Here is a 25,912-nt window from a genome sequence, read left to right as displayed (position 1 = left end):
AAAGAAGATTTGGAATCCAGGCTTTGGGTAATATCGACATACAGGAAAGATTACCTATTCTATGGAGTACCTAAAAGTAGGCAATGATTTTAAATTATTCTTGACATACTCCGCATTTTTGGGAAAAATTTATTTTTAAAAATGTTTAATATTTAGTTTAAACTAAAATGAATATATATCATGCTTTATAGAGCATTTTTTTATGATTTTGTATTTTGGCATACAATACTTTTCCTTTTTGATTATTTTTTTATTTTTACATTAATCAAATATAGAAAGATTATAATAATTATAAATTGATTAATTATAAAATTGATTATTATAAATTTTTTGTTCAGTGCCTACGCCTTCTTTACATAAATATTTTCAAATCCATAAACTGGGTAATTTTGTGATGCATAATGATGTAGATCGAAAATTCATATTCACCAATATTTTGCATCACTTGGCACCATTGGGAATAACGGTGGCTCTGTGGGCCATTTCCCTGCCCCGATCTGGCCACATTTATTTTGGGGCCAAGTTGGCAGTTCGCCGACCAACAAATTGTTGATTTCATTTTTATTGGGGGGCGGGCGAGAGAAAGCAGAGAGCGCAGAGAGAGCGATTCATCCTGCTGCCTGCTCCGCGAGAGCGCAGAGAGCCGAGCAGCCAGCTAACGGGAGCTCCCCAAAATTTCCCCCTGTTTGTTGTTGGGCTCGCACGCACACAGGAATTCGGAAGGCGCGAACTCAACACACCGCCGAGCGAGAGGCCGATATGGGTGCCCCTGCAGGCGGAAGCGAGACGCGGCGAGAGCGCCAGGCGGAGCAGCGGCGGCGGCAGCGATAAAGGCGCTGCGCTGCGAGAAAGTTGCGGACCCGTCCGCAGAGCGCACCATCGTCTTCAGCGGAGCACACACAGCAGCTAGGTGTGCTCTTCCGTACGTAACGGTTGCGGATTTTCACTGGATCCCCAATTTCCACACAGCTAGCACAGCACACAGGAAAATTCTCACACACCCGCAGGCCGCGGAAAGTGCACAAAACTCGTGGAAAACTCGCTGAAAATCCGTAAAAAGCTCGTCGCAAACCCACTTCGAACTCGGTTGAAGGTGGAAAAACTCTCATTGTGCGCTTGAAAATTTTCCATCCGGGTGGTAACGGTTTCCCTCCCCCCGCCCCCCCGCTGAAGTGCGTGGAAAAGAGATGAAAGGAAAAAAGAAAATCGAATGGAAAAGCAGCCACGGCCGCAGCAGCAGTGTGAAAATCGAATGTGCAAAATTTTGCAGCTTCAAAAATGTATGGTACACATAAAATTTCTCTCTCCAAAAGCGCGAGTGTATGTGTGCGCGTGAAAATTACGTTGTCATATGTGCGCCAGCCAAGTGATGAATTTTCCAGGCCAGGCCAGGACTCTGCCCCAGCCCCACGGGCCAGCCTTACCGAAGCAGCTCCTTCGAGTGATTAGCAATGAAATCAGGAAAGACAAGGCCACACACGCCTCAGATATCAGATACAGATACATAGTATATCTTTATATCGCATTTGGATATATACATGGGCTTGAGTGTGTGTGGTCGGTGGCAAGGAATCAAGCCGCGCCAGCGAAAGAAAGAAAGAAAAAAATTCTCTATCTATTGCGATTTGCTCATGCGGCCCGAAAAGAGCGAAGCGCGCAGCATTGGGTGGGAAAGTGGGTGGCGCTGGGTGGTGGGTGGCAGGTCCAGGGGGGGCGGCGGTGGGCGCCACCACGGCCCCAGTGGGTGCGAAGTAGGGCTGCTTTGTCTACAGTTGTAGAGTGTGTATACACAGCCTCTGAAATCTATATATCTCGCTGTTTTTTTTTTCTCTTCTTGGGCCCCCCATTAGCATCCATAATTTTCCATTTTTTTTCCCCTTTTGGTTTTCTTCCAGGCCAGTCCAAAACAAAACACAAATTTCCCATAAGAAAAGCAAAGCCGCAAAGTTTTCAGCACTCCCCCTCCCCCTTGCGTCGCCCTTGTATTCGTTGCAAAAATATTGCTCGTTGTGATTTATCCTTAAACTTGGCCACTTTCGTTCGTGGTGGAGTTGAGTTCGAGCCGTGGTGGTGTGGTGGCTTGCAGGTGGTGGGTTGTGCGCATGTCGCCAGGACATCGCCTGGTGGCCAGGATATGCGGACACGGGAAGCGGGTCCTGGACATTCCACGTCGTCAGGCTGGCTCCTCGCTGACAGTGGCGGCCCCAATAATAGGACCACTGCCAAGTCCAAGTTCAAAACTTTCGGCCCAAGTTGCCACAACAACTGGTTTTCCATCTAGTAAATACCTTCGCAAGGTGGGCGATTAGCTGTTGACTAATTCCTACCCTTTAAGGGGAGAAGAAACTTCGCTTCTTTCCCTAAGTATTTCCCTCAATCATAATAACTTCCCCTTTTATGCAGATTCTAGGTAGATTTGGGGGTTTAAGAGTTAGGATCGGTATATTTGAAAAAAGTTTTCAAAAACCAACGATAATAACAGAATATTTTACTTATATAGATGTTTTCCACATTGATTTCCCTAAGCTGAACCCAACAGAACGTAGTTCATAGCAGAACCCAGATCTTAACTGAGCTATCATCCATCTAATTTCGTGGAAAATCAATGTTCATAACTTGTTAAGCGATACACACAGCAAGCACAGACCAAGATCCTTACGCTCGAGGGCTATTATGACGACCTTAACTTTTCGTATACACACAATGGGGATTTGTGTGCTTTGCGTTAGCTATCGTTTATTGTCATCAAGTTGAAAACTTCAAGTGTCGTTACCTTTGTTTCCGTCTATTATTAGGACCTGTATGATATAATATTTGACTGGCTTGTCCTTGGCCATACCCGCTGGCAGTGGGCGGCATTGGCTTGGGTCGGGTGTTTTTCCTTGGGGGGCGGTGGTAATTGGTTCATCGCAGAACATGTTGCATACTTGAGGGCGAAGCGGCTATGGAAATTAATGGAATCGCGCTGGGGAAAACTGAAGCAATGCAGTTCGTATTTGCTCGCGCCCCGTCTCTTTCTCCAGCTCGCTGGCTGCCTCTTTCGCTGTCTCTTTTCCCCAGCCGCACACGCTGTTGATATCATATTTTTGCCACTTCTATTATTATATTGATGTCTACTACTTTTTTATGGTGCTCGCAGGAATACTGGGAACTTTTTTAGCCAACTCACCACGCATGACGCGTGCCTTCTCTCTCTCGCGCAGGCCACTCTCTCTCTTTCTCCCGCTTTCCCCGTGGAAACTCCCGCTCTTGTGGATTTTATTATCGGGAAACGTTTTCCTTTCATTTTTTTGGCTCTGCTGTTATTTTTTTTTGCTTTTTTGGGGGGTGCGGCGCCCACGTATCAGCGCAGGAAAGCGGAAAGTGGAAAAGCAAAGGAAAGAGCGAAGTCGAAGAAAAACATTTTCCGAGCTGCTGCTGCTGCTGCTGCTGCGGTCGTTCGTTTTCGGTAGTAGTAAAGTGAAGACCGCCCGCCGAGTGAAGTGTGCCTACGTGTGTGTCCGCGCCTGTGTGCAGTGGTGTTATATACAAATCATACAAATATCTATACAAAATGGCACACCAAAATGGCAGTAAATAATTAAGCAATTTTTTTGTTCAGTGCAGCGCCAGAAATTGTAAATAATTAACAGTAAAAAACAAGAAAAACTCACCACCAAAGAAAGTTACAAACGAAAACGCTTAGCCCAAAACCAAAGATGCATAAATCCAAACAAATATGATACATAGCCAATATGTATATAGAAACTAGTAACGATAAATAAGAAGTTCAAGAGCGAGGAAAACACCGATCCCGGCAAGCAAATGTCCGGATAAGGGAGCCGCTACCTGACCAATGGATGAAAATGCAGCCGTCGTCGCCGTCACTTTCGCCGTCGTCACTTTCGCATCGCTTTTGTCAGCAGCAGCAGCAGCCGCAGCAGCAGGAAAAACAGGAAAAGTCGGAAAAGCATCTGCAGGATCAGCAGCAGAAGGAGCAGTCCAAGCTGGCCGGATACTCGCCCTGCCACGCCCACGCCAATCGAACGCCCTCGGTCGGTACGGCAGCGCTGCCTCAGCCGGCGTCGACGCCCGCCCCGGCAGCAGCGGCCTAAGTTGCCCAACCGCAAGAAACCCACTTCGAAATAGCCCATCTAAGCAGCGGAAGCAGCACAAATTGCAACAGATATTGCAACTGCCCCTGCAACAGCCACAGATACTGCAGGTGTAACTGCAACAGCAACCGAAATTGCAGCTGCAACTGCAACAGCAACGCACACAAGCACAACGCATAGGGCAGCAGCACAGGCACAGGCAGAGGCACAGGCAGAGGCACACAGGGGAGCAGCATAAACCGGAAGCGGAAGGACAGGACGGACAGGAAGAGGCAGGACGGGCAGCGGACACAGGCGAACAAAATGGCGGATGGTGGGCATTCATTCGTGAAGAAGACATTTCATAAGCCAACATACTGTCACCACTGCTCGGACCTGCTCTGGGGCCTCATCCAGCAGGGATACATCTGCGAAGGTGAGTCCAGAACTAATCGTTGATAAGGTTCCATATTGGGAAGATCACAAGATATCATCATTGGAACATATCATCATTGGAAACTGAGGGGTTTTATCTATATTTTTATAATCGAATCACTATAGTCACAAAAGAATGTTAGCTTCTTAGTGAACAAGAGTTTTTTAAGTTTCTCTCTTTAAAAATACTCTAAATTATAGATAAGGATCAAGAAAGGGATCACATATATTTTGTACTGTTTTGAACATATCTAAGAAACATGATTATACATTTAGCAACAAAATGATGATAAATGATTTTACTAAATGTAATTATGTATCATTATGCTACTCTTTCCAAATTTTATTTAATGGATTTCCCTAATTTGATCAGCAGCTAGGACTCTTTGCTACTCATTCAATGCGCTAGCCTTCATCAATTCCCCTGAATTGGTGTTCATCTATCAGTTCTCGATTCAGTCGCAACGGCCGCAGTAGAAATAAGTTGTAATTAATGAGCACTAAACAGAACCGAGAAAAGCCAACACGCAAATCATCGAACATCTTCAACGCCAGCGGCAGATGTAAAAATACATTTCGTCTAGTTTTGAAAATACTTTTTAAATTGCCATAAACTTGGAATGGAAACGCGGCCGCTGATGATGCCGATGGGGAGGTTGTAAAAACAAAGACATTCGCAGGCATTACAGGAAAACAGAAGTGCAGGGAGAAAAAAGTATGGGAAACTTATCAGATATAAGGTATTCAGAACTAAAATAAAATTGGGGGATGGGATAATAATATGATATGAAAGGTGTTTGGAATAGAAGGTAATAAACTAAATAATATTTGTATTACATTGTTAAAAAATAAATATAGGGAATGGTTCTTATAATAATACGATATAAAGGGGATGATTTCTATAATAATAAGATATAATGGGTACAACAGATACAAATATAAATAATGATTGAAATCCCTCCGCATATAAAATCATATTCATAGTTAAATCAGTGGCTAATACAATTGAAAAAGCCTCTAGATATATGATACAGTAGTAGTAGTAAAGTGAATTAGTTTTTCCCCTGTGCAGCATGATCGGCCGACCCGACGTCATCGCCACATGACCAATGGGTCATCCATAGTTTTGTGCGGATGGTACAGAGCAGCATCCACACTCGCATCCCCATCGAGTGTGTAGAACAAGCCATGGCATGGTATAGGGGCGGCATCATCGGGCTATTTGCGGCCGATAAGTGTGCGCGTTTGAACTTTTCCAAATTGTGCGGCTGTTGGCCGTGTCTGCCGTGACGTGAGCGGAGCGCCAACGACGTCATAGACCGCTCCGACCCGCTGCGTACTTGGCTATACATATATGCAAGATATGTATGTGCCATTGCCATGGAAATCTATAAAACAGAGCACATTCGAGCCAAACCAAAGCGATTCGGATCGGTTCGAATCGAATCGAGGCAGGAAGAAAATCTCATTCGGATTCGGAATCGGAATCCACAGAACTGAGGCGTCTGACTCTCCCAATGGGAAGCGTGTTGGGCGCCTCGCCTCGTGATGAATCTCCGCCGCTTTTCCTCTGTTTATTTGTTTAAATCTTCTTTTTATTTCATGGGATTTGTGGCTCTGGCTGTTGCCATTAGTATAATTATCGCGAATCTCCCTTGCCATTTTATGCGGCCTCAGTGTTTATAGTTTTTGGCGAGAGTGCGCGCCTTTTGCCACTTCGCAGTTTCCTAGAGCCACCTATAGTTTTTCCAAACATTCTAACTGCCAGAATTAGCACTATTTTCACTTTGATTAGATACATTTACATCAAGATACAAACAGTTCTAACAAATGTTTTAGGTATATTTAATAAATACAAATGAATCTTCTTAATGATGAAAAGCGAAAGATACCATAAGAATATTCCCAAATTTATGGTAGATCAACAAATAAATCAGTTGATTGATCTATAGTCCATTATTTTCTCTTGAAGAATTATTTCTAATACAGAAATTTTCCCACATTTTTAAAATTTCTCGAATATTTCAAATTAGTTTGATCCCTTCAAGAACGTTAATTACTTTTGTCTGAAGGTTTATTTATAACCCTGGCTGTTTACATCTTTTGGGTCTTCTTTAGCGAAGCATGGCTTGCTGCTCTGTTTAGTTTAATGGCCAGACTGAGAGGTCATAAAAGATAAGATCTGAATGAACAAAACGAGATTCCATAGATGCACTCACTCGTTTATTCCACCATTTCGCCCGGGAATTTATGGCCCATTCCGGCAGTCAAAAAGATCCCCAAATTGCGAAGTGTTTTCTTTGCACTTGCCTATGACATTTTCAGTGCATTTTGGCACGGTGTTAATGGCGGGCAAAACATCCCATATCTATATATGCAGCATATAAGTAAATACTATGGCATCTATAGATGGTATGATGGGTGCGAAATATATGTCAAGTGACTGTTGCATACTCCCGGGGGCGTAGCTGCGCTCCTTTTGGCCGCCCATCACGTATACGCCGCGTTGGCCAAATGGAAATTGTGCAGAGGCGGCGCTGCAGCTCCGAAGTGGGCAGATGATTCAAACTGCCGTCATAATTGAGTTGCATATCTAATTGGACCCCGGACGGAGCTGGGGCTGCAGCTGCCCACGCAGTTACCCAGAAAACCAGACCAGAAATAGAGCTCAGGCTCTCTGATTCTCGAAAGTAGGTCAAATGCGAAATGCACTCTCGTACACTGTGCAAAACGCACGCACACAGCGCAGGCCGCAGGCGAACTTTCAATTGGTTTTCCAGGGGAAGCGGCGGAGCGGATTGCAGCGAGGAGCAGCAGGTGCGCAACCAAATCAAATTGGATGCATGACCTGCGGGCTGGGAGGGGGTTTGACTTGCTTTTGGATATCCACAAGCCGGTAACATCCACCCCAATGCAACCCCGAGCCACCCAAAACCCCCGGCCCCACTCTACCGCACCGATCTGCTTCCGAATCTGAATCCGAATCCGAGTGAGGTGCCCCTGCCGATAGCAACGAAGGGCTAAAAGTGCGTCATCAATGGCCGCCATGGAGAATGACGACGATGCCAGCGGAACCGAAAACCGAGCGGGGTGAGCGGTTCGGTGTTTTTGGGATGGGGATGGTGATGGGGTTGGGGTTGGGGATGGGGATGGGGTTGGGAATGGGAATGGGGATGGGGTCGATGAGTGGCGGGGGGTTTGCCTTGTTAATTGCCTCGTTGTCGACGCTGTTCATTCATAACCAAAGTGAGTGGAGAACAACGAGAGCCCCGACAAAGGGTAGCCCTTAAAAGATCCAATAACACTCTATAGCACGGTTTTTTTGGAAGCCTATTATAAAGGCCAAGGTTCCTAAGGACTTGATAGAACTAACCTGTATATTGGGAATGTGTTTAAAATAGAAAATGGGGTGTATATCTTGATACATAATAATACAAGGGTTATATTTATTATATGTATACTATGAATACTTACGAATTTATAATACTATTATATTTTATAATAATTAGTATCAGTTATGATATAGCCCCTTTTGAAGGAGTATAAGGAGTCGAAAATATGTTAGAAATAAAAATCTATTTATAATATATTAGTCTTTATATAAATATATGAGGTATGACAAAATAATCTCTATAATAATATGCATCACTACCCTTTCGATAGAGTATAACGAATATACTTTCGGGGTCGTCAGTTTGGCTGGCACATCATGCAGATCGGGTGAGGAGGTGGAGGAGAATCCCAAAGAGCGATAAAGAGGGAGGGACTGCTGACGTTGCAGGCCAGCCGGAAAAATCTCATGTCGAAAGCGCTTCCGACGTTAATGAAATCAAGCCCAGTCCGATTAAACGTCAGTTAAGCGGGGCAGAAGAAAGGGAGCATAGCTATAAGGATGGGGTTAGGGATGGAAATGCATTTAATATGACACAGAATTGTGCCACAATCCGAAAACATTTTCCTCTCTATCTCTCCTTTTGAACGCGTGTCTAAAAATATTCTGCAATTTGCAAGTGAAATAGAAACGGCATTTATTTAATTTTCATTTTAATCAGGAAAAAAGATTGCTATCAAATTGAATTTGTTTTTCTCGAATTGCCTGTCGCTGCTGTGAGTGAAAGAGGGTTGGCAAGCCGGGTTAAAAGTTCAGAGATGGTATTTATATCTTATGAAAGTTGGTAGTTTAAAAAAATAATAAATCAAAAAATGAAATTCATAAGTTTGGTTTTAGAATTTGGAAGATTTTCTTAGCTTTCTATATAATTTTGTAGAAAGGTAATATTTTATAAGAATTATTGATTAGAAAAAAAATCTTTAATCAGGGTTCTATTACTTTCATTTTTTCATGGATATAATTGAATACTCAGAAAAGATGAAAGTTTAATAAAAGAGGAAATGAAAAATACAAAAATATTCAGAGCTCAAGACTATTTTCCTTGCTTTAACCGAATTCAACACCCCCTTTTCTCGCTGTGCACGGGCACTAGGGGAATATGATTTATGCGTGTTTGATATGCGTCATCTAAATGTCGCTTTGCGAATGTGTTTATGTGTACGCTTATTTATTATTAAGTAGTCTAGCTATTTTTAATTCGGGAGTTCTTCCCCTGCCTCGGCATGCATGTATTTGGTGGGTAGTGTGTATAAGCATGCTTTGGCTACACCTCAATCGAATTGTATAACTCTCCGCTGGCAAATATCAATTTTAATTGTGCTTCCTCTTCACGCACTACGCATGTCAACTTGTGCGTATTCAATTGTCCCTAACCTCCAACTCCCTCTCCTTCTCCTTCTTCTTCCTTATCCTGTTTCTGTTTCGTCCTTCTTCGTACATACATATACATATGTATTTGTGTCTTGGTGTGTGCTTTAAATTTGGCTTTATGCTGCTTCTTCTTGCTCTTGTGCCTGTGCTTCTTCCTCTTGCTTCTCCTTTGTTATTCTTGGTTTTATTGCCTTTGGGCCAAGGGAAAGGAAAAGTAAAAGTGTGTTGAGTTTCCAAGCCAAAAATTTCCCCACGCACACACACACACAGGGAAAGCATTAAGAAAAGCATTTCGAAAATTTCCCCATGCGTTGGCATCGCTGTTTCTGTTTGTCTGCTTATGCTTATCTACACAAAAAAAAAACAGGCGCAAGGGGAATGAGGGAGAGAGGAGGAGAGAGCGAGAGAAAGCACACAAATTTGCTGGTATACATAATGCAGGCATGCAACAAAGTGGAAAATACCTAAAAAGAAGGAAGCAAGAATTTCCACCGCTGACCCACAGGGCGTATACATGCTCAGCTGTTGCTTCTGCAATTCCGCCACCCAACCACCCAGCCACCCACCGCCACCCATGGCACGTGCAACAAAACAACAACAGAGTGAAGAAGGCGAGGGCAAGCAGTCAGGCCAGAGAGAGATAGCCAGCTGGCGAACTACAGTTATGCTCTGCTGCTGTTGTTGTTGCTGCTGCAGCGGCAACTGCAGCGAGCGTCACGTTTGTCCTTCCGCCAGCTCTCTTTCGCCCTGCTTGCCTGGCACTGCTTGACGACTGCCCGCTGTTTTATTTATACAACGGGCCAAAAAACTAAAGCACATTCACGAGTTCATTCATGACGTCAGCACTGCGCCTCAGGTCAGCGGCCTAGTTTCTGCCACTCCCCCTCCGTGCAGCACAACCCAGCAGATAATTATGCATTTACATACGAACGCAGCAAGTGTTTGTTTTTGTACGCCGCCCCGACTTTTGTCTATGTGTAAATACAACTTTTACGGCGGGCTAAAAATAAACCTATGATATCTATGTTAAGTTTTGGTGCACACAAAACGCGAGCATATATATGTTAGGATGTTTGTGTAAGGAGGAGAGAGGGGGTTGCGCTAATCCGCAGAATTTGTGAAGACTTTCTTAGGATATCTTGATTTGGCTTATAGATCAGTTCAACTCTTATTATAACCTCTACTTATAATTAAATTTGTATGATTCTATTTTGTTATGATATCAGTAAATGTTAGTTCAAATTTCATATTATTAAAGTTAGGATTCAAGGAATAATGATAATATGGCGAGGGAAAATATAATATCAGAGAGCTAACTCTATATTCTTATAAGTTTTTCATTAATAAATACGTTTTTGTAACTTTCTGTTTTCTTACAGTACCTAGTTTTTAAAAACTTATAATAATATCAGGACCTATATGATATTTTTTCTTTCTGTGCAACAGGGTTTAGTTTTTAGCCAGGTACTGAGAAAAAGAGACGGTCGGAAAGTCAGCTTAGCCTCATAGAAGCGAGAGAGGGATATATGTGCAATCGGGCTTTGTGCGTGCAGTTATCCTTGCGCCGCCCCTCGACCCCCCTCCGCCCACTCCCCCGGTTCCATTACCTTGGCCACTTAGCTCAGAGCTTGCCACTTGCCTCCTCCGCCCGCCACGCCCCTCGGTTGCCCTGCGGGGAACTTCAATGAATGTCCCGTCGTCCGTGAACTCGGCAACTATGAATGGCATGCAGGCTGCCAATGACGCGGTTGCTTTGCGGCTGCACGCAGGGGCGGAGCAGGGAGGGGCCCACCAGGGGGCCCATTTGGAACACAGTTCTCCAAGGGGCCGTAAGACATCCACACTTCAAGCTATTTTTATAGTTCTTAAGGATCTGAAATAGATAAGTGATCTTATGGGGCTAAAACAAGTGTATTCTCTCATTATACTCTTGAAATGATTTATATTTATAACAGGAGGTGGTTCCGGATATTAAGTGTATGATATCATAGTTCCTATTCAACATTGACTTTCTTAAATTTAGGAGCTGGTGCTTGATTCTTAATTTTAAAGGTATTTATTTTCGGTGGAAATGGAACCTTTGCGCTATTTGGCCAAAAACCGATATTTTTCTTTGACCTTTCTTGGTGTAACTCGGTCAAAAATGGTCCGAAACCTAAAAGACACACTGTTTTGGACAGCTAACAAGCTAGATAATTGATTGCAGTCATTTTTTGGCTGATTCTAAAAACTTGAAAATTTGGATAATTTTGACTTTTTTACAAGGGGTAGCATCATCATTTTTTGCGAAAATGGGTCAAAAATAAAAATTTTTAGCTGTAAATGCCAATTGCTAGGGAATTTTATTACGAGTTCAACAAGGTGTGACACTCCAATTTTGGATCAATACTTTTGCTGTTTCGCCCAAAACACTGATATTTAAGAATAGAAAATGTAGATCTTAATTGTATAGCGAGAAACCCATTTTTCTTTTTGACCTTTTTTGGTGTAACTCGGTCAAAAATGGCCCGAAACCTAAAAGACACACTGTTTTGGACAGCTAACAAGATAGATAATTGAATTGAGTTATTTTTTAACTGATTCAAAATACGAAAAATTTTCTCAAATTTTGACTTTTTTACAAGGGGTAGCATCGTCATTTTTTGCGAAAATTTGTCAAAAATAAAATTATTAGGGTGTGAATGCCAATTCATAGGAAATTTTATTACGAGTTCAACAAGGTATAACATTCTATTTTTGGACCATTACTTCTTTTGTTTCGCCCAAAACACTGATATTTTTTTAATAGAAAATGAAAAACTTAATTTTTTGGCGAAGAACCCATTTTTTTCTTTGACCTTCTTTGAGTCACTTGGTCAAAAATTGTCCGAAACCTAAAGGCGCACTGTTATGGTCAGTTAACAAGTTAATCATCTTGATCGCATTAATATCCTGAATGGTTCAAAAAACTAAAAATTTATCGCAAGTTTAGACATTTTCATATGAAAATATGATATGCATGAAAGGGCCTGCTCCATTTAGATAAGCATTGGGTATTGTGATCCCATTGAAATAACTTCTGCACTTCTGCCGACACACCGCATAACCACACCTCTTTCTCTGCTCCTCCACTTGCAGTTTGCAACTTTATCATTCACGAACGATGTGTCAGCAGCGTGGTAACGCCCTGTTCCGGCATCGCTCCATGTATTATAAAGGTACGTACCCGCACTCTGTGCACCATTCACAACTCAGAACGAGTATAGCTGTCATGTGTCATTCCGCCCAGAATCCCGTGGCCCATTGTTGGTCCGAGCCAACTCATCACAAGAGAAAATTCTGCACAGTCTGCCGTAAGCGATTGGATGAAACGCCAGCGGTGCATTGTTTAGGTAAGTGACAGTATATGGGTCCCCCAGCCCCATGTCCCCGACACCCCCATACCCATGATAATGGGTTTCGCAGCAGTCGTGTTCCGTGTCAGTCACTTGTGTTCACCTGCGATCCATTGTTCGAACCATCATGCGCATATTGTACTGCATAGATAGACGTATTGACCCTAGAACAGAGCCATTTCTGTGTCTCTCCTGGGAAAATGGAAAATCTCTGCTTCAGATGTGTTAAAACAATTACGACTTTGGTATTTATTCCTTTTGATGAACCTATAAAATGGCATAACATACCATCTTTACAAACAATTACCTCAAAAGTATGCTATGTTTTACGTTATAAAACGTACATTACGTATACGTCAGGTTGACCCCAGTTTTTTTGCTCCTAAAATCTCTTTCCATTTGAAATCCACGTATCTAATGATGCCACTCCCCACAGTCTGCGAATATTTCGCGCATATTGAGTGCCAAGATTTTGCCGTGCCCGATTGCACCGAGAATGCCACGTATGTGCCGGGCAAGGAGCTGCTTAATGTGAAGCATCAGGTGAGTGTTATAAGCTAGTTTTACCAAGATCAGTATGATAATTCATGGCAAACCAATCCCAAAACAGCATCACTGGCGAGAGGGCAATCTTCCATCAACGTCCAAATGCGCTTACTGCAAGAAAACCTGTTGGTCCTCGGAATGTCTCACTGGTAAGTTGGTTATAATATTTGCTTAAATATAAGTTTTTATTAATTTATTTTATAATTCCTAAACCAGGCTATCGCTGCGAGTGGTGTGGCATGACGACCCATGCCGGATGTCGCATGTACCTGCCAACCGAATGTAATTTTGGTATTCTACAACCTATCTACTTACCTCCGCACTCAGTCTCGATCCCGCGCACCGAGGTGCCCATCGAGGCCATCATCGGCGTCCAGGTCAAATCGAAGACTTCGCTCGTGCGCGACTACTCGTGTCGTAAGTACATAGTCCCGCCTTGAGGGGATATTCTGGAACCCCACATAGTTGTGGTCCCCTCGAAACCAACCTCTTAATCAGCCAGATCCTACACTGAGGGGGAGTTAGTTTCTACAGAGTGCAGCAATTAGAGTTATAACTATAAGAATGGTTGATTGGTTCCATTTGAGCTGATAAAATCTGTGATATTCATAGAGGAGAAAAGGGTAATATATCAAAGCTGAGATAGAACTCATTAAACCAACGTTTTATGCCGTATCTCTTAGGCATATATAACATTTCTGTATTCCAGGGTCTTCATACGGACTAAAAAACTATTAATGTAGTTCATACTAAGACAGAAATAAAACATTTTACCAGAATTTTAAAAATTAATCTAAAGATATAGGGGTTACAACGAATGATAGAACTCCTTTTACCAGATTTAATATTATTATTAAAGATACAAGGTCTTAATATTGTTTTAGAACTATTTATATATAGTCGTAAGATCATTTTGGGACCTCTTATCTCAGTGTAGGCTGGCGCACTCACCCTCTTTAGCGATGTAGCAATACTCACACACCCCCAAAAGTTGCTATCGATGTTGTGTTGTGTGCACACTCCGATCACCAAAAAACCCCAAAAATATATATAAATGGAAAAAAATAACTCCAACGATCAGTTATCACATCGCTCCAGCTCATTCAGATCATGGCAGACCACCACCACTCTATCACTCCACCAATCCCACCGATGATTTTCCTCGATTTTCTCCCTAAACTTTTTTGATTTTTGATTTATTTTTTTGTTATCTGTTTTTTTTTCTTTTCTTTTCTCTCTTTTGGGTTTTACGGAAATGATTTTCGATTTTCGGTTGATTGATGATGTGTCTTTCTATGCAATGTGTGTGTGTTGAACCACCGGCAGCCAGTCCGGACTTGAGCTGCCCCATGCCGGGTGGCCTTAACCTGAAGGAGCTGCTCGAGCTCCACAGGCAAAGGCTCGAGCAATCGAAACAAAATTTTCTCCTTTCCACGCCGCCCACGCCCACCTCCTGTGGCTCCATCTCGCTCTGCCACTCGCCCACGCCCTCCTCGCTGACAGTGGGTGAGACGAGCAACGAGCAGGATCAGCAGGAGCCGGAGGAGGAGCCCGAGGAGGAGAACACGGAGCAGGACAGCGCCCTGCAGCTGACCACGTCCACGTCGAATGTGATCGGCAATCTGCAGAAGTCGCCCTCGGCCAACTCCTCGCTGCACCTGCTCTACACGAATCTCTTCCGGAAGCTGGGCCAGGGCAAGCGCAGGCGGAAACGGGGCTCTAGCGGCGGAGGCATCTCGCCCAGCGAGGACGAGGACGATGTGGACGGCGGTGTCTGTGATATAAGCGGTGGCGATCTTAGCGATGACTATGACCACTGTGACGTCGCCCTGCGCCGGCGATCCCTGCGCAGTCGCCAGCCCAGGGATGTCAGCGAGACGGATTACCATGGGGACGCCGAAGCGGAGGTGGATGGCGAGACGGCGCCCAGGGAGAGCTGCTACGAGACCTCCGATACGGGTGGCGAACTGACCAACACCGATGACCTCGACAGCAGCCTCAATCTGATCAGCAACCTTAGCTATAATAGTAGTAATAACAGCAACGCCTCCAATGCCCCAGGAGGAGGAGGAGGAGGAGGAGGAGGAGTTGCTAGAAGCACCATTACCACCACCACTGCCCCGGGAAAGTCCGGACACGCCTTGAGCGTCCAGGGCGGACGCCAGCAACCCAAGACTGGGGCTCTGGCCCAAATCAAGCCCAAGCCCAAGCCCATACTCATGCCCAAGCACAAGGCGCAGGGCAAGGGCGGCTCCCTCAGCTCGCCGCTGTCCAACTCCAACTCCAGCGACTGCTCCTCGGCCTCGCCGTCTGCCCCGGCCACGCTGCTGCAGCTGTCGCCGGTGGGCAGGAGCAAGTCCTTCCAGGAGTCGGCGGCCATTACGGCCGTGTCGCGCTATAAAAAGTACGGACGTGGACTTTTCCAGCGTCGACGCTCGAAGAGATCGCCCAAGAATGCGGTGGGAGCGGCGGGCGGTAAGAGCAACTACAGCTTGGACAGGCTGTCGCAGAACATCGAGATCACCATCCAGGACGAGGATGGCAATTACCAGCCGTACGACGACAACTTTCACATGCTCGCCAGGCGACTGGACGCCACCGATGTGGACGACGATGTGGGCTTCGATGATCTCTACCTGGACGACCGGCCGAGCGGGGCCAGCGATGATCTGGCCTTTGCCGGCGACATCAGCGACGGGGGGGCCAGCAGCCGGTCGCGGGCCAGTGACGCCAGCGATGGCCATGTCCTGGGCCGACTGCTCCGCCAGGTGCGGCAGGGCCTCTCCGTCGGCTGGCGCAAGCCGCGCTACCAGAAGCGCCGAGGTGACTAGCCCACAACCGTACTCCTTTCTCTTCTCTCTCTGTTTCTCTGTCTATCTTTGTCCTTGTCTCTCAGTCCCTGCTAACAGAAGGAGCCCAGGATCTGGGCTCTGGATACTGGGTTTTGGGTCTAACCACTCCGTTTTTGGTTTTGCTTTTGGTTGCCCCGTTCCGTTTTTTGTCGAACCACCCAGCCACATCCCACTAATCGCTAACCATCGAGCCACTAATCATCCGCCAGCACCATTCCGCCCCACATTGCAATGCCACTAATCATTAACTCCGACATAACAGCATGAAAAGTAAATGACTCGGAAAAATAGGTATCAGTTTATAGAAATGCATTTGAATAGTAAATGAGCAAGAGATAAGTTCCTTACTTGATGCCCATTTTTCCGAGTGTAACTGAGTATCTAACACCGTGCTAAGGCCGCTTTTGTTGCTACTAAAAATAAATGCCTGTCCCAGTGAGGATCTGGCCAGTTACTGACCCAAATTCCTGTGATCCCGCAGCACGCAGCATATCCGAGGAGTTCAGCAGCGGCGACACACCCCGTTGCAAGGACGAGGATGTGGCCAGCAAGACCGAGCCGGGACATGGACCCACCAGCAGTGGTGGCGGTGGTGCAGGAGGCGGCGGAAGCGGCGGAGCAGGAGGCTCATCCACGGCTGGTGCCTCGTCATCGGCTGCCGGCGGTTCCTCCGGCCATTATAGGCCCGACTCCGGCTCCGGCCACAAGTCGGATAAGTCGGAGAAGGATCGCGAGAAGAAGGAGAAGGAGCGCGAGGAAAAGGATATAGGTAAGTAATCCCATTGATACCATTATTTATTTTCTATAAACCCGATTCCGCCACAGAGATGATCAAGGTGTTCGATGGCAACAACTCATTCCGACGCCAGCAGTACCGGGTGATCATCGTGCAGCGCACCTACACGCTGGAGCAGCTGCTGACCACCGCCCTGCGGGCATTCCACATCACGCGCGACCCGCAGGCCTTCTACCTGACCGACCTGTACGCCCCGGCCGGCATGGAGGACACCCCCATGCTGGACCCCACGCCCGTGCTCAACCTGACCCATCTGGAGGGCAAGAGGCCGGCCATTTACCTACGGTTCCACGACCGCGACCGTGGCCATGTGCGCGTTTACCCCGGCAAGCTGCAGTGCTCTTCGCTGGAGGATCCCTACGTCAGTGTTCCTGTAGATAATAGCACAGTTATTAAGGATTTGATACGCGATGCCCTGGACAAGTTCGGGCTGCAGGACAACCAGATACAGGACTACAGGTGAGGAAATCGTACTGTGATCATATTGAACATCTTTTATAACCCACTTGGTAACCCCCACCAGGTGCTCGGAGGTGCTGCTCGATCGCGGCGTTACCGAACGCATCTTGTCGTGGAACGAAAGGCCCTGGGATATTATGAAGCAGCTGGGCAAGGACTCCATTCGCCAAATGGAGCTCATGCGGTTCTACATGCAGCACAAGCAGGATCCACATGGTCCCAACATCGCCCTGTTCGTGGGCAACCTACCCACTGGTCTCTCGCAGCGCAACTACGAGCAGATCCTCAACAAGTACGTAACGGATGAGAACAAGTTCATCAGCATTGGACCCATCTACTATGAGTATGGCTCCGTGGTGCTCACCTTCGAGGACTCCATGAAGGCGGTGGGTATTGCAGGAATATGGTAATATTATAATAGGAATCCTATTAATATGGTGGGTCTTTCTTGTAGGTTCGCGCCTTCTACAATCTCCGCGAGACCATCATAGAGGATAAAAAGCTACTGGTATTGCTACTGCCTAACATTGAGCCCAGCATGGTGCCCTCGGATGTGAGGCCACTGCTGGTCTTCGTCAATGTGAAGTCTGGAGGCTGTCAGGGATTGGAGCTGATCTCCAGCTTCAGGAAACTGCTGAATCCCTACCAGGTCTTCGATCTGGACAATGGTGGTCCTCTGCCAGGGTAGGGTCTTACCCTTAAAGATCCATATTTTACATATTATTAATCGGTGATCCCTTCCAGCTTGTATGTATTCCGACAAATAACCAACTACAAGATTCTGGTTTGCGGCGGGGATGGCACCATTGGTTGGGTGCTGCAGTGCCTGGACAATGTGGGCCAGGACTCGGAGTGCTCTAGTCCACCCTGCGCCATAGTTCCCCTAGGAACTGGTAAGTAGAGCTGAGTAGTCGTGTGCTTTAACCATTAGGAACTCCATTATAGTGTATTAGATCTGTGCAGGTCCTCAAACTTATATTAATCCATTATCTTAACCCATTCGAAACCCCGTTTAGGCAACGATTTGGCTCGCGTTTTGTGCTGGGGCTCCGGTTATACCGGCGGCGAGGATCCCCTGAATCTGCTGCGCGACGTCATCGAGGCGGAGGAGATACGGCTGGACCGCTGGACGGTTGTCTTCCATCCGGAGGACAAGCCCGAAGAGCCGGCCATGAAGGCGCCCTCGCAAACAACCGGTAAGAAGAAGAAGGCACACCAAGCACACCTATCGCAATCGCAACAAACCAATCAGCATCATCAATTACCGGCTCTGACATCGAGTGATATATCAGGTCATTTGGTGTTTTCAAAACTACGTTCGTGTGTTCTTTCTCTACGTTACATACTCGTTAACCCGTCTAGTGTCTAACCCCACAGACTCCGCTCCAGTACCCCAGTACCCCGTCCCAGTTCACCCAAAACTTTTCCTTTGTGTTGTAATTAAACTCTGTGCTTTGACTTAATCCCAATCCGGCTGTAATATTTCGCTGGTTCCTTGCAAAACCGCAATTCTGTATTCAGAACTGTACAAATGTAGATATAATAGTGCTTGAAAGCAATCAATACCACTTTTTGTATATCTCTTAGGAAAGTAATACACTGTTCTTAAAAGTATCTTTATATACTAGTATGAGACAATTTATAGCTATAACTCTTTCAATTTTAGAACTTACTTAGCGGAAAAAACGGATTATATTTGTAGTTTAAACTAACCAAGTTATAGACTATATATTATATAAATATAAATGAATTGTAATCTTTAAACCAAGCAAAGAAATGGCCACACCCCAAGACACCCCCAAAAACCTATTATTTACATAAAACCCAAGCCTAGTTTTGGTATCTGATGAGCAATGCTGTTTAGTTTCGATGTGTAAAGATATCCCTGTGAGGATTTGCATGTCCAAGACTAAGAAGAGGTAAGGTCACCACCTACTAGTCCAGACACCGAAAGGTTCTACCAGTTATATTTGGGTAAATTAAGCTGTGGATGCCATCCACCTCGATGTTGTCAGTTAAATATTTGGTGTCATGTGTCGATGTGTTAGCCAACATGAAGGTTAGCTGAATAAAACTAACTGAACTTGGTGTTCCATCCAGGTGGAGCCCAAAACGAGGATAACTCCCAGATCTTCGTGATGAACAACTACTTTGGCATTGGCATCGACGCGGACCTCTGCCTGGACTTTCACAATGCGCGCGAGGAGAATCCCAATCAGTTCAACTCGCGGCTGCGCAACAAGGGCTACTACGTGAAGATGGGCCTGCGCAAGATCGTGGGACGCAAGGCTGTCAAGGATCTGCAGAAGGAGCTGCGCCTGGAGGTCGACGGCAAGATCGTCGATCTGCCACCCGTCGATGGCATTATCATCTTGAATATTTTGAGGTGAGCTAAGGCATTTCAATCTTTAAAAAATAAACATCGGAACAACTCTGCTGTATACTGCATGTGTGGCGGCAGTAAAAAAGTTACGTCCGCCAGTTAAAAGGCCATTGTTCCATGATATGTTACCTAATAATATAATTATATTTTCCAGCTGGGGCAGCGGTGCCAATCCCTGGGGTCCTGACAAGGACGACCAGTTCTCCACGCCCAACCACTACGATGGTATGCTGGAGGTGGTCGGCGTCACGGGCGTGGTCCACTTGGGTCAAATCCAATCCGGAATTCGTACGGCTATGCGCATAGCCCAGGTAAGCATCAAAAGCTCTCCCTATCTTTCAATAGATATCAAATTAATATATGACAAATTTCTATTGTAGGGCGGTCATATCAAGATACACTTGAACACTGACATGCCCGTACAGGTGGATGGTGAGCCCTGGATCCAGAGTCCCGGCGACGTGGTCGTCCTCAAGTCGGCTCTTAAGGTAAGTCCTCCTCCTTTCGTATCCGATTCCCTGCATGTATCTGCTGTTCCTTTGTTCTATGGCATGCTTGCTTCTTAAGACTAAATTACCCTCATTTCATGTTTAAAAATACTTATGAACAACAAAATCAGCTCATGCTTAAAAGAGGGAGTGCTTTCTTACCTTATTTTGAGGACTACACCTTTGGTTTACCCCTATTTTGGTTTCATTTCAATTGTTACACCCTCCTACAGAAATAACCAAGTTAATATCCACAGAGCATACATGACAGTTTAAATTTAGATTTAAGTCATACTTGGGGCACAACAGACCGAACCGTAATTAGGACATAATATTAGGAATGCCTGTTGTTCTATTCCCTTAGAGTAATGAAGATTAACAAATATATTGACAATCGGTTAAGGTTTTTGGGATTTATTGTGGTAAATAAGATCAAGATAAGATAAAGATAGTCTTAAATAGCATTATAAAGATATAAATTATGAGGTATTACTATTATTGTGAAACATTAGATGGGGGTTATAATACCCCTACTTTTGATAAGGTTTTTGAAAAAATATCTTATCCTATTTTTAAATTTAAAATGATTTAAATACTTTAAAAACTATAACCGATTGTCAACCAACTAAAATGCAAATAACATTTTACTGCGAGTGCGTTGGATATGCGTGTTTTGTATGTTAACTTTGTAATTTGTCCCCTGGTAAATCCCGCCCGAAGTGTCGTAATTAATCAATAGAGCACACACACCACTTGAAACACCCCGAGCCACCTCCCCTAACCATGTAAAATAGCCATGTTTTTTCTGCATTTTTCATTTGTTAATGGCAGATTAAAAAAAAAAAACAAAAAAAAATATAAATATAAAAAGAAAAAGTACGAAAAAAAACTAATGAAATCGGCAAAAGGACAAACTATGTAGCGTTCTAAATTGTTTCTCTGTTTGATGTGCGTGTGCCTGTGTGTATGTCGGATTTGACAATGTGTGTGTTTTACGCTATATATCTAGGCCACCATGCTGAAGAAAACGAAGAGCAAGCGCCGTCTCACGGAGCCGCATATCTCGCCGGCGGTCCTGAGTCTCTCGGTGGCTCAGCAGGGATCGGGCTCGGGATCGGTGTCCGTCTCGGGGTCCCCGCAGTCCCTGTCGCAGCAGCAACTGCAGCAGCAGCAGCAGCAGCAGCAACAACAGCAGCAGCAGCTGGCCGAGAATGGGGAGAAGGAGGCTTCGATGGCCCTGCCTGCCGGCTTTGGCAGCACCTAGAGCTTGGCTACCGGCCTGCGATATTGGTTCTCCTGTTTCAATCCATAAAACCAGATAGACAGAATAGCCAAGATAACCCCCATAGCCCCGAGCAGATCAGATCAGAGCAGTCATAAAGGCCAAATTGTAATAGCCGCTAATCGAATATTTAGGCAAGAGCAAAACTCCAATGCGCAAGCAAATAAAACATAATCTTCCAAAAGCGAGAAATAGCATTAACAAGTCAAAAGAAACGAGAAAAAAGAGAAAGTAAACAGTAAAAACTAAAAAATAGCTGTAAATAAAAGTAAAAGTGCTGTCGAGCTCTGACTACTTTGAACCACCACCCAAGAACACACACCACCCACCAAGCCAACCAAGAACCACCCACTGCACAAGAAGAACTGTGACCACCGCTATTGAACTTGAACTTAGCTAACTGAAGCCACCACTATCCACCTCAGAACACCGTACACACACCAAACACACAAAACACACCTTACACACCACACACGCGAAACACACCACAGCGCCTAGAAGTTGTCTACAATATTTTACCATTAATTTTTATGCAATAATTTTGTATTGATTTTCCCTCTTGGAGCATCGAATTCGATCGAATTTGTGTCCATTTCTATTTCCGTTTCCGTTCCGTTCTCAATTGCAAGCTTTCGTAATCCATCATTCAGTATCGAACTATGTATAACCGAAACCATTTAGTTGATTGAGTTCCGTTGCATTTTGCCTGATTTCTCAGCTAGCTTTTGAAGCACTTATAACTCAATCTAAGCTAAGGCAAACGAAATTTATTTCCTTTACGTTAACGCTCTATTTTCTTACTCTCTTTTTCTCTCCAAAATGAAAATACACTAAAAAAAATTCACACTATACAAAAAACCAAATGCTAAAAAATGTGACTCTATGAAATCGAAACTTTTTAACTAATTAATGCACCGGACGCTTCTTTGCCTTTTCAAAATTTCCCCATATTTTATCTCTCTAAAAACCTTTGAAAATGAAAATCCAAAATGATTACCGTTGCACGCAGGCCACCATGTTGAAAAAGAACAAGCTGAAAATGAAACGCCGGAACACGGAACCCACCATGATGGTGGCCGGCTCGGCCGCCCCCCAGCTGTCCTTGGCCCTGCCGCCCAGCGTGGGCGAGGTGGGCGTGGCCGGGGAGGGCGCCGAGGGCGACGGCGGTACGAACAACACGGATTTCTGAATATGGTACAGCGAGCGTCTGATTTAACGTGCTAATTGCAGCGCAGAACCAAACTGCAGACACCCACACCCCACCCCCTCAGACACCCACCCACGATAAGCCCACCCGATCCCCCCACCCGACAGCAAAAGCAGAAGCAAAAGCAAAACCAAATCAGCAGCAAGAGCAGCATAAGAAGCAAAAGGAGCAGGAGCAGAAGCCATCTCAGCAGTCCATAGTTCACACACTAGAAACCAAAAAGAGCAGGCAACTCGAAAATCAAAAGCTGTAATCAAAATTACTTGTAAAAAGAGTAAAGTCCTGAAACCCTATTAGATCGGATTAGATGATCAGTTTAGCAGCTCAGCGAACCCGGCCGCCTTTCCACGTCTGAAATAAGTACGTTAAACTCAAACAGCTCGATCCAACACTGTCCGGCCGCAAAGACTCCAAAAACAAGATGCGTAACGGGCAGGCAGAAAACGAATCAATATTCAAGTGTTAAGCGAAAAACAATAGAGGGTATTAGAGTGTAAAGAGGAGATTTTATTCAAAAACACACACACACACACACAGCAATAGTCTGGCCAAAGTTGTATCAAATTCAAGTTCAATTATGTTCCTTCTCGTTTTGTTCCTATGTAAGCAACAGCAGAAACCGATTAGTGATACCGTTAAACAGAGAGAAGCGCAAGCAGTAGTAAAAGAAACAGGGAGAATGAAACAGAAAAACAAAGAAATGTAAAGCTAAGGCTAGAGAAAACCGAAGAAACAAAACAAAAAGTACAAAATTGTTGAAAATTGTTTGTTATAACTAAATGAAAACGCGTAAACCGAATTATGACAAAAAAGAAGAAGAAGAAAAAGAAAAGCTATTACCAAACTTGGTAAACAATGTTGCGTTCCAGCGAACCCAAGTGTTCCGAAACCAACGAGAAAAATGAAACACCCAGCCAGGTCAAGATACAAACGTACAGCAGATGCGGGAAAATTTATACGAAACTTTTTTTTATTGGTCGATCGATCGATTCGATATTGAAACTTTGGAGTGGGGAAAAAGCTGCAAATTGCATAGTTGGCTAACTACTAATTGGGACGACAAAAAATTGAAAACCACAGGCGGGCCTAGCTCGTCCTGTGCGCCATTTGAATTACAAAATGGAAAACACCTTTGGATTGTGCAATTGGTATGAATTTTCTCCGCTGCTGTGCGTCCAAGAAAAATGTGAAACCACGAGGAATAGGAAAATGCATTTTCGAGCGTAGGCAAAAATGGCATCGCAAGTATTTCACCTGCATTTGTCTAGACGATGAAACAAAGAGAAAACCAACTTATTTTGGATGTCAAATCCGCCTAGAGGAATGGATGATGAACAAAAAGAAGAGGAGAAGAGGAGGACACAAAATCCGAAAACTACAATTTCAACTTTAAAGCGCTTATAAAGAAAACAATTTTTGAAAGTTTTATAATTAATTTGACATTACGTCTTATGTGAACGACACGAGAACACACCACACCAGTACCAGGACAGTTGAGGAACTGAGGGCCAGGGAAGGGTCGAGTGCGGATCCCCCGCCTCAGCGGCTATTCGCCTGCGCACTCGGCCCATCCCTGGCACACTACACGAAGCGACGACGCGGTCCAGCTGGGTGCGGGAATAGCCGGATCCGGTTCTTCTCTAACCAGGATAAGCCCTTGCGAGCGGGACGCACCCGGCTCCGGACCCGCCGCCCACACAAGGCAACACCGAAAGATACACACGACCATGAACAGACTAGAGTTTTTCCCGCGCAAGCCATTCAGACACGCACTGCCATGGTCAAAGGTCACGGAAATCGCATGGCAGTGTACACCAAAATCCAGAATATCCAAATCCGAGCCCATTCTGCTCGCTCCGCCCCCCGGAACCGGCAACGGACCTAGGGGGTGGGGTGGCGGCAGGGCGGGGCCAACTCGGTTTGGGAGCCTAACATATATACACACACTCTTTTAAGGAATACACCACCCTTTGCGTTCGGCAAATCACCTCCGGCTGCGATTAAGGGGCTCAGTGCCAGGGGTTAATCGGAGCACACTCGACCGATTTCCGTGACATACGTCTCTGCCGTTGCAGGCAGAGATCGGAGGACGCGCCGTTCGCCACCAGCCGGGGGCTATGCAATGGATTGAACGAAACATGCGCCAGAGCCAATTTTTATATTTGACCATTAAGAAAAACCTATGATTTTGCTTTACCATTCGGAACCACTGAATCATCCCAGATTGCGTAGCCCTCGGCGACCGCCGGCGATGCGGCGTCGCCATCCGACCCATCCTCCAGGATGCCTTCCAAAATTGGCATCTACTGGATCGATTAGCCCCCAGCAAATTGAATCGCAGCCCGCAGGAGATTTGGTTTTTTATCGCCTCATTTCGTACAAAGAGAAACCGCAACATGAAAACACTGCACATCGTTTTTAACACCCTGGCGTTATGTTTTTTGAATGTATTTAAAAGAAAAAAGAAAAACAAAAAACCAAAAAACCAAATATAAGAAAAACAAAATATGGAACACACACAAACACAAATGAAAACCAAAAAATAGAATGTAAGTTTAAATAATATGCTATTCAAAGAAATCCAAAACATGATTACCCATAAAACAAAAAACAAAAAAAACGCAAAAACTAAAAATACTAATTATAGTACATACATTGATGTAGTGTTAATTGTAAGAAACCCAGAAATTGTTTCATGAATGCCAGAAAACAGAAAACCGAAAACAGAAAACCAAACTCCAAGCAGTCGTAGATGCAGATACAGTATCGAAGAGATTCAGCTGCGCAAAAGCCCGTAAATGTACAAGTAACTATTTTTCTCTATACCAAAAACCAAAGTAAAAGAAAAACAGAAAGTAAATCTCCACCATTTTTGCTCCACATTTAAGAAACAAACTCGGTGCAGGCAAAGATTGAATTTAATCGCAACAAAAAATACAGCGATCAGGGGCTCTAAACGCCGAGCGATCAAGAAATTTTTAATTGAATTGTAACAGACTACGCAAGCAAATACGGAATTTAATATTAAATGTACAATAGCGTCGCTTTAAAGTCTATAAGAACATTTTGTTGCAATGCAAGCGTGGAATCCAAAACCAAATCCGTTTGGCATTGCGACAGATTCGAATGACATCAACAACAAGAGAAACACACACAACACAGAAGATAACTGCAAAATAAATGTAACTGACATAACATATTGTGTTGATTGTATACATTTCACTTGGGGTTGGTCGGGAACGGGTCCCCGATAAG

The 25,912-nt window shown here is 44.7% G+C and overlaps 1 protein-coding gene across 6 annotated transcripts; it reads left to right on the top strand.

Moving 5' to 3' along the window:
* Positions 1-857: 857 nt before the first annotated feature.
* LOC108026151 (diacylglycerol kinase theta) lies at positions 858-25,854 on the top strand. Of its 6 annotated transcripts, none has more exons than XM_050889158.1 (18): positions 858-922; positions 3,602-4,509; positions 12,388-12,467; positions 12,539-12,641; positions 13,081-13,187; positions 13,255-13,339; positions 13,407-13,607; positions 14,517-16,013; positions 16,524-16,811; positions 16,868-17,297; positions 17,362-17,683; positions 17,752-17,981; positions 18,042-18,190; positions 18,314-18,589; positions 19,398-19,683; positions 19,835-19,991; positions 20,061-20,168; positions 22,460-25,854. In XM_050889158.1, exons 2-18 carry the CDS (start codon positions 4,398-4,400, stop codon positions 22,637-22,639), a joined length of 4,611 nt encoding a protein of 1,536 aa, XP_050745115.1. In that variant the 5' UTR covers positions 858-922; positions 3,602-4,397; the 3' UTR covers positions 22,640-25,854. The 6 variants fall into 6 exon arrangements, with proteins under 6 accessions (XP_050745115.1, XP_050745113.1, XP_050745114.1 ...); XM_050889156.1 differs by lacking the exon at positions 858-922 and adding an exon at positions 1,177-1,280 and having other exon boundaries at positions 21,178-25,854; XM_050889157.1 differs by lacking the exon at positions 858-922 and adding an exon at positions 1,180-1,280 and having other exon boundaries at positions 14,694-16,013; positions 21,178-25,854.
* The last annotated feature ends 58 nt before the right edge of the window (positions 25,855-25,912 follow it).

The sequence above is a fragment of the Drosophila biarmipes genome, chromosome 3R (genome assembly GCF_025231255.1).
Source record: "Drosophila biarmipes strain raj3 chromosome 3R, RU_DBia_V1.1, whole genome shotgun sequence".
NCBI classification, from domain to species: Eukaryota; Metazoa; Arthropoda; class Insecta; order Diptera; family Drosophilidae; genus Drosophila; species Drosophila biarmipes.
This window is presented reverse-complemented; position numbering and strand designations above follow the sequence as displayed.

Bases quoted from the DNA above. Each gene is read 5' to 3' on its own strand.
- LOC108026151 (XM_050889156.1), top strand. From the start codon at position 4,398: ATGGCGGATGGTGGGCATTCATTCGTGAAGAAGACATTTCATAAGCCA. The intron at 13,188-13,254 runs GTGAGTGTTATA...ATCCCAAAACAG, and splicing joins TGCTTAATGTGAAGCATCAG to CATCACTGGCGAGAGGGCAA. The intron at 16,014-16,523 runs GTGACTAGCCCA...GTGATCCCGCAG, and splicing joins GCGCTACCAGAAGCGCCGAG to CACGCAGCATATCCGAGGAG.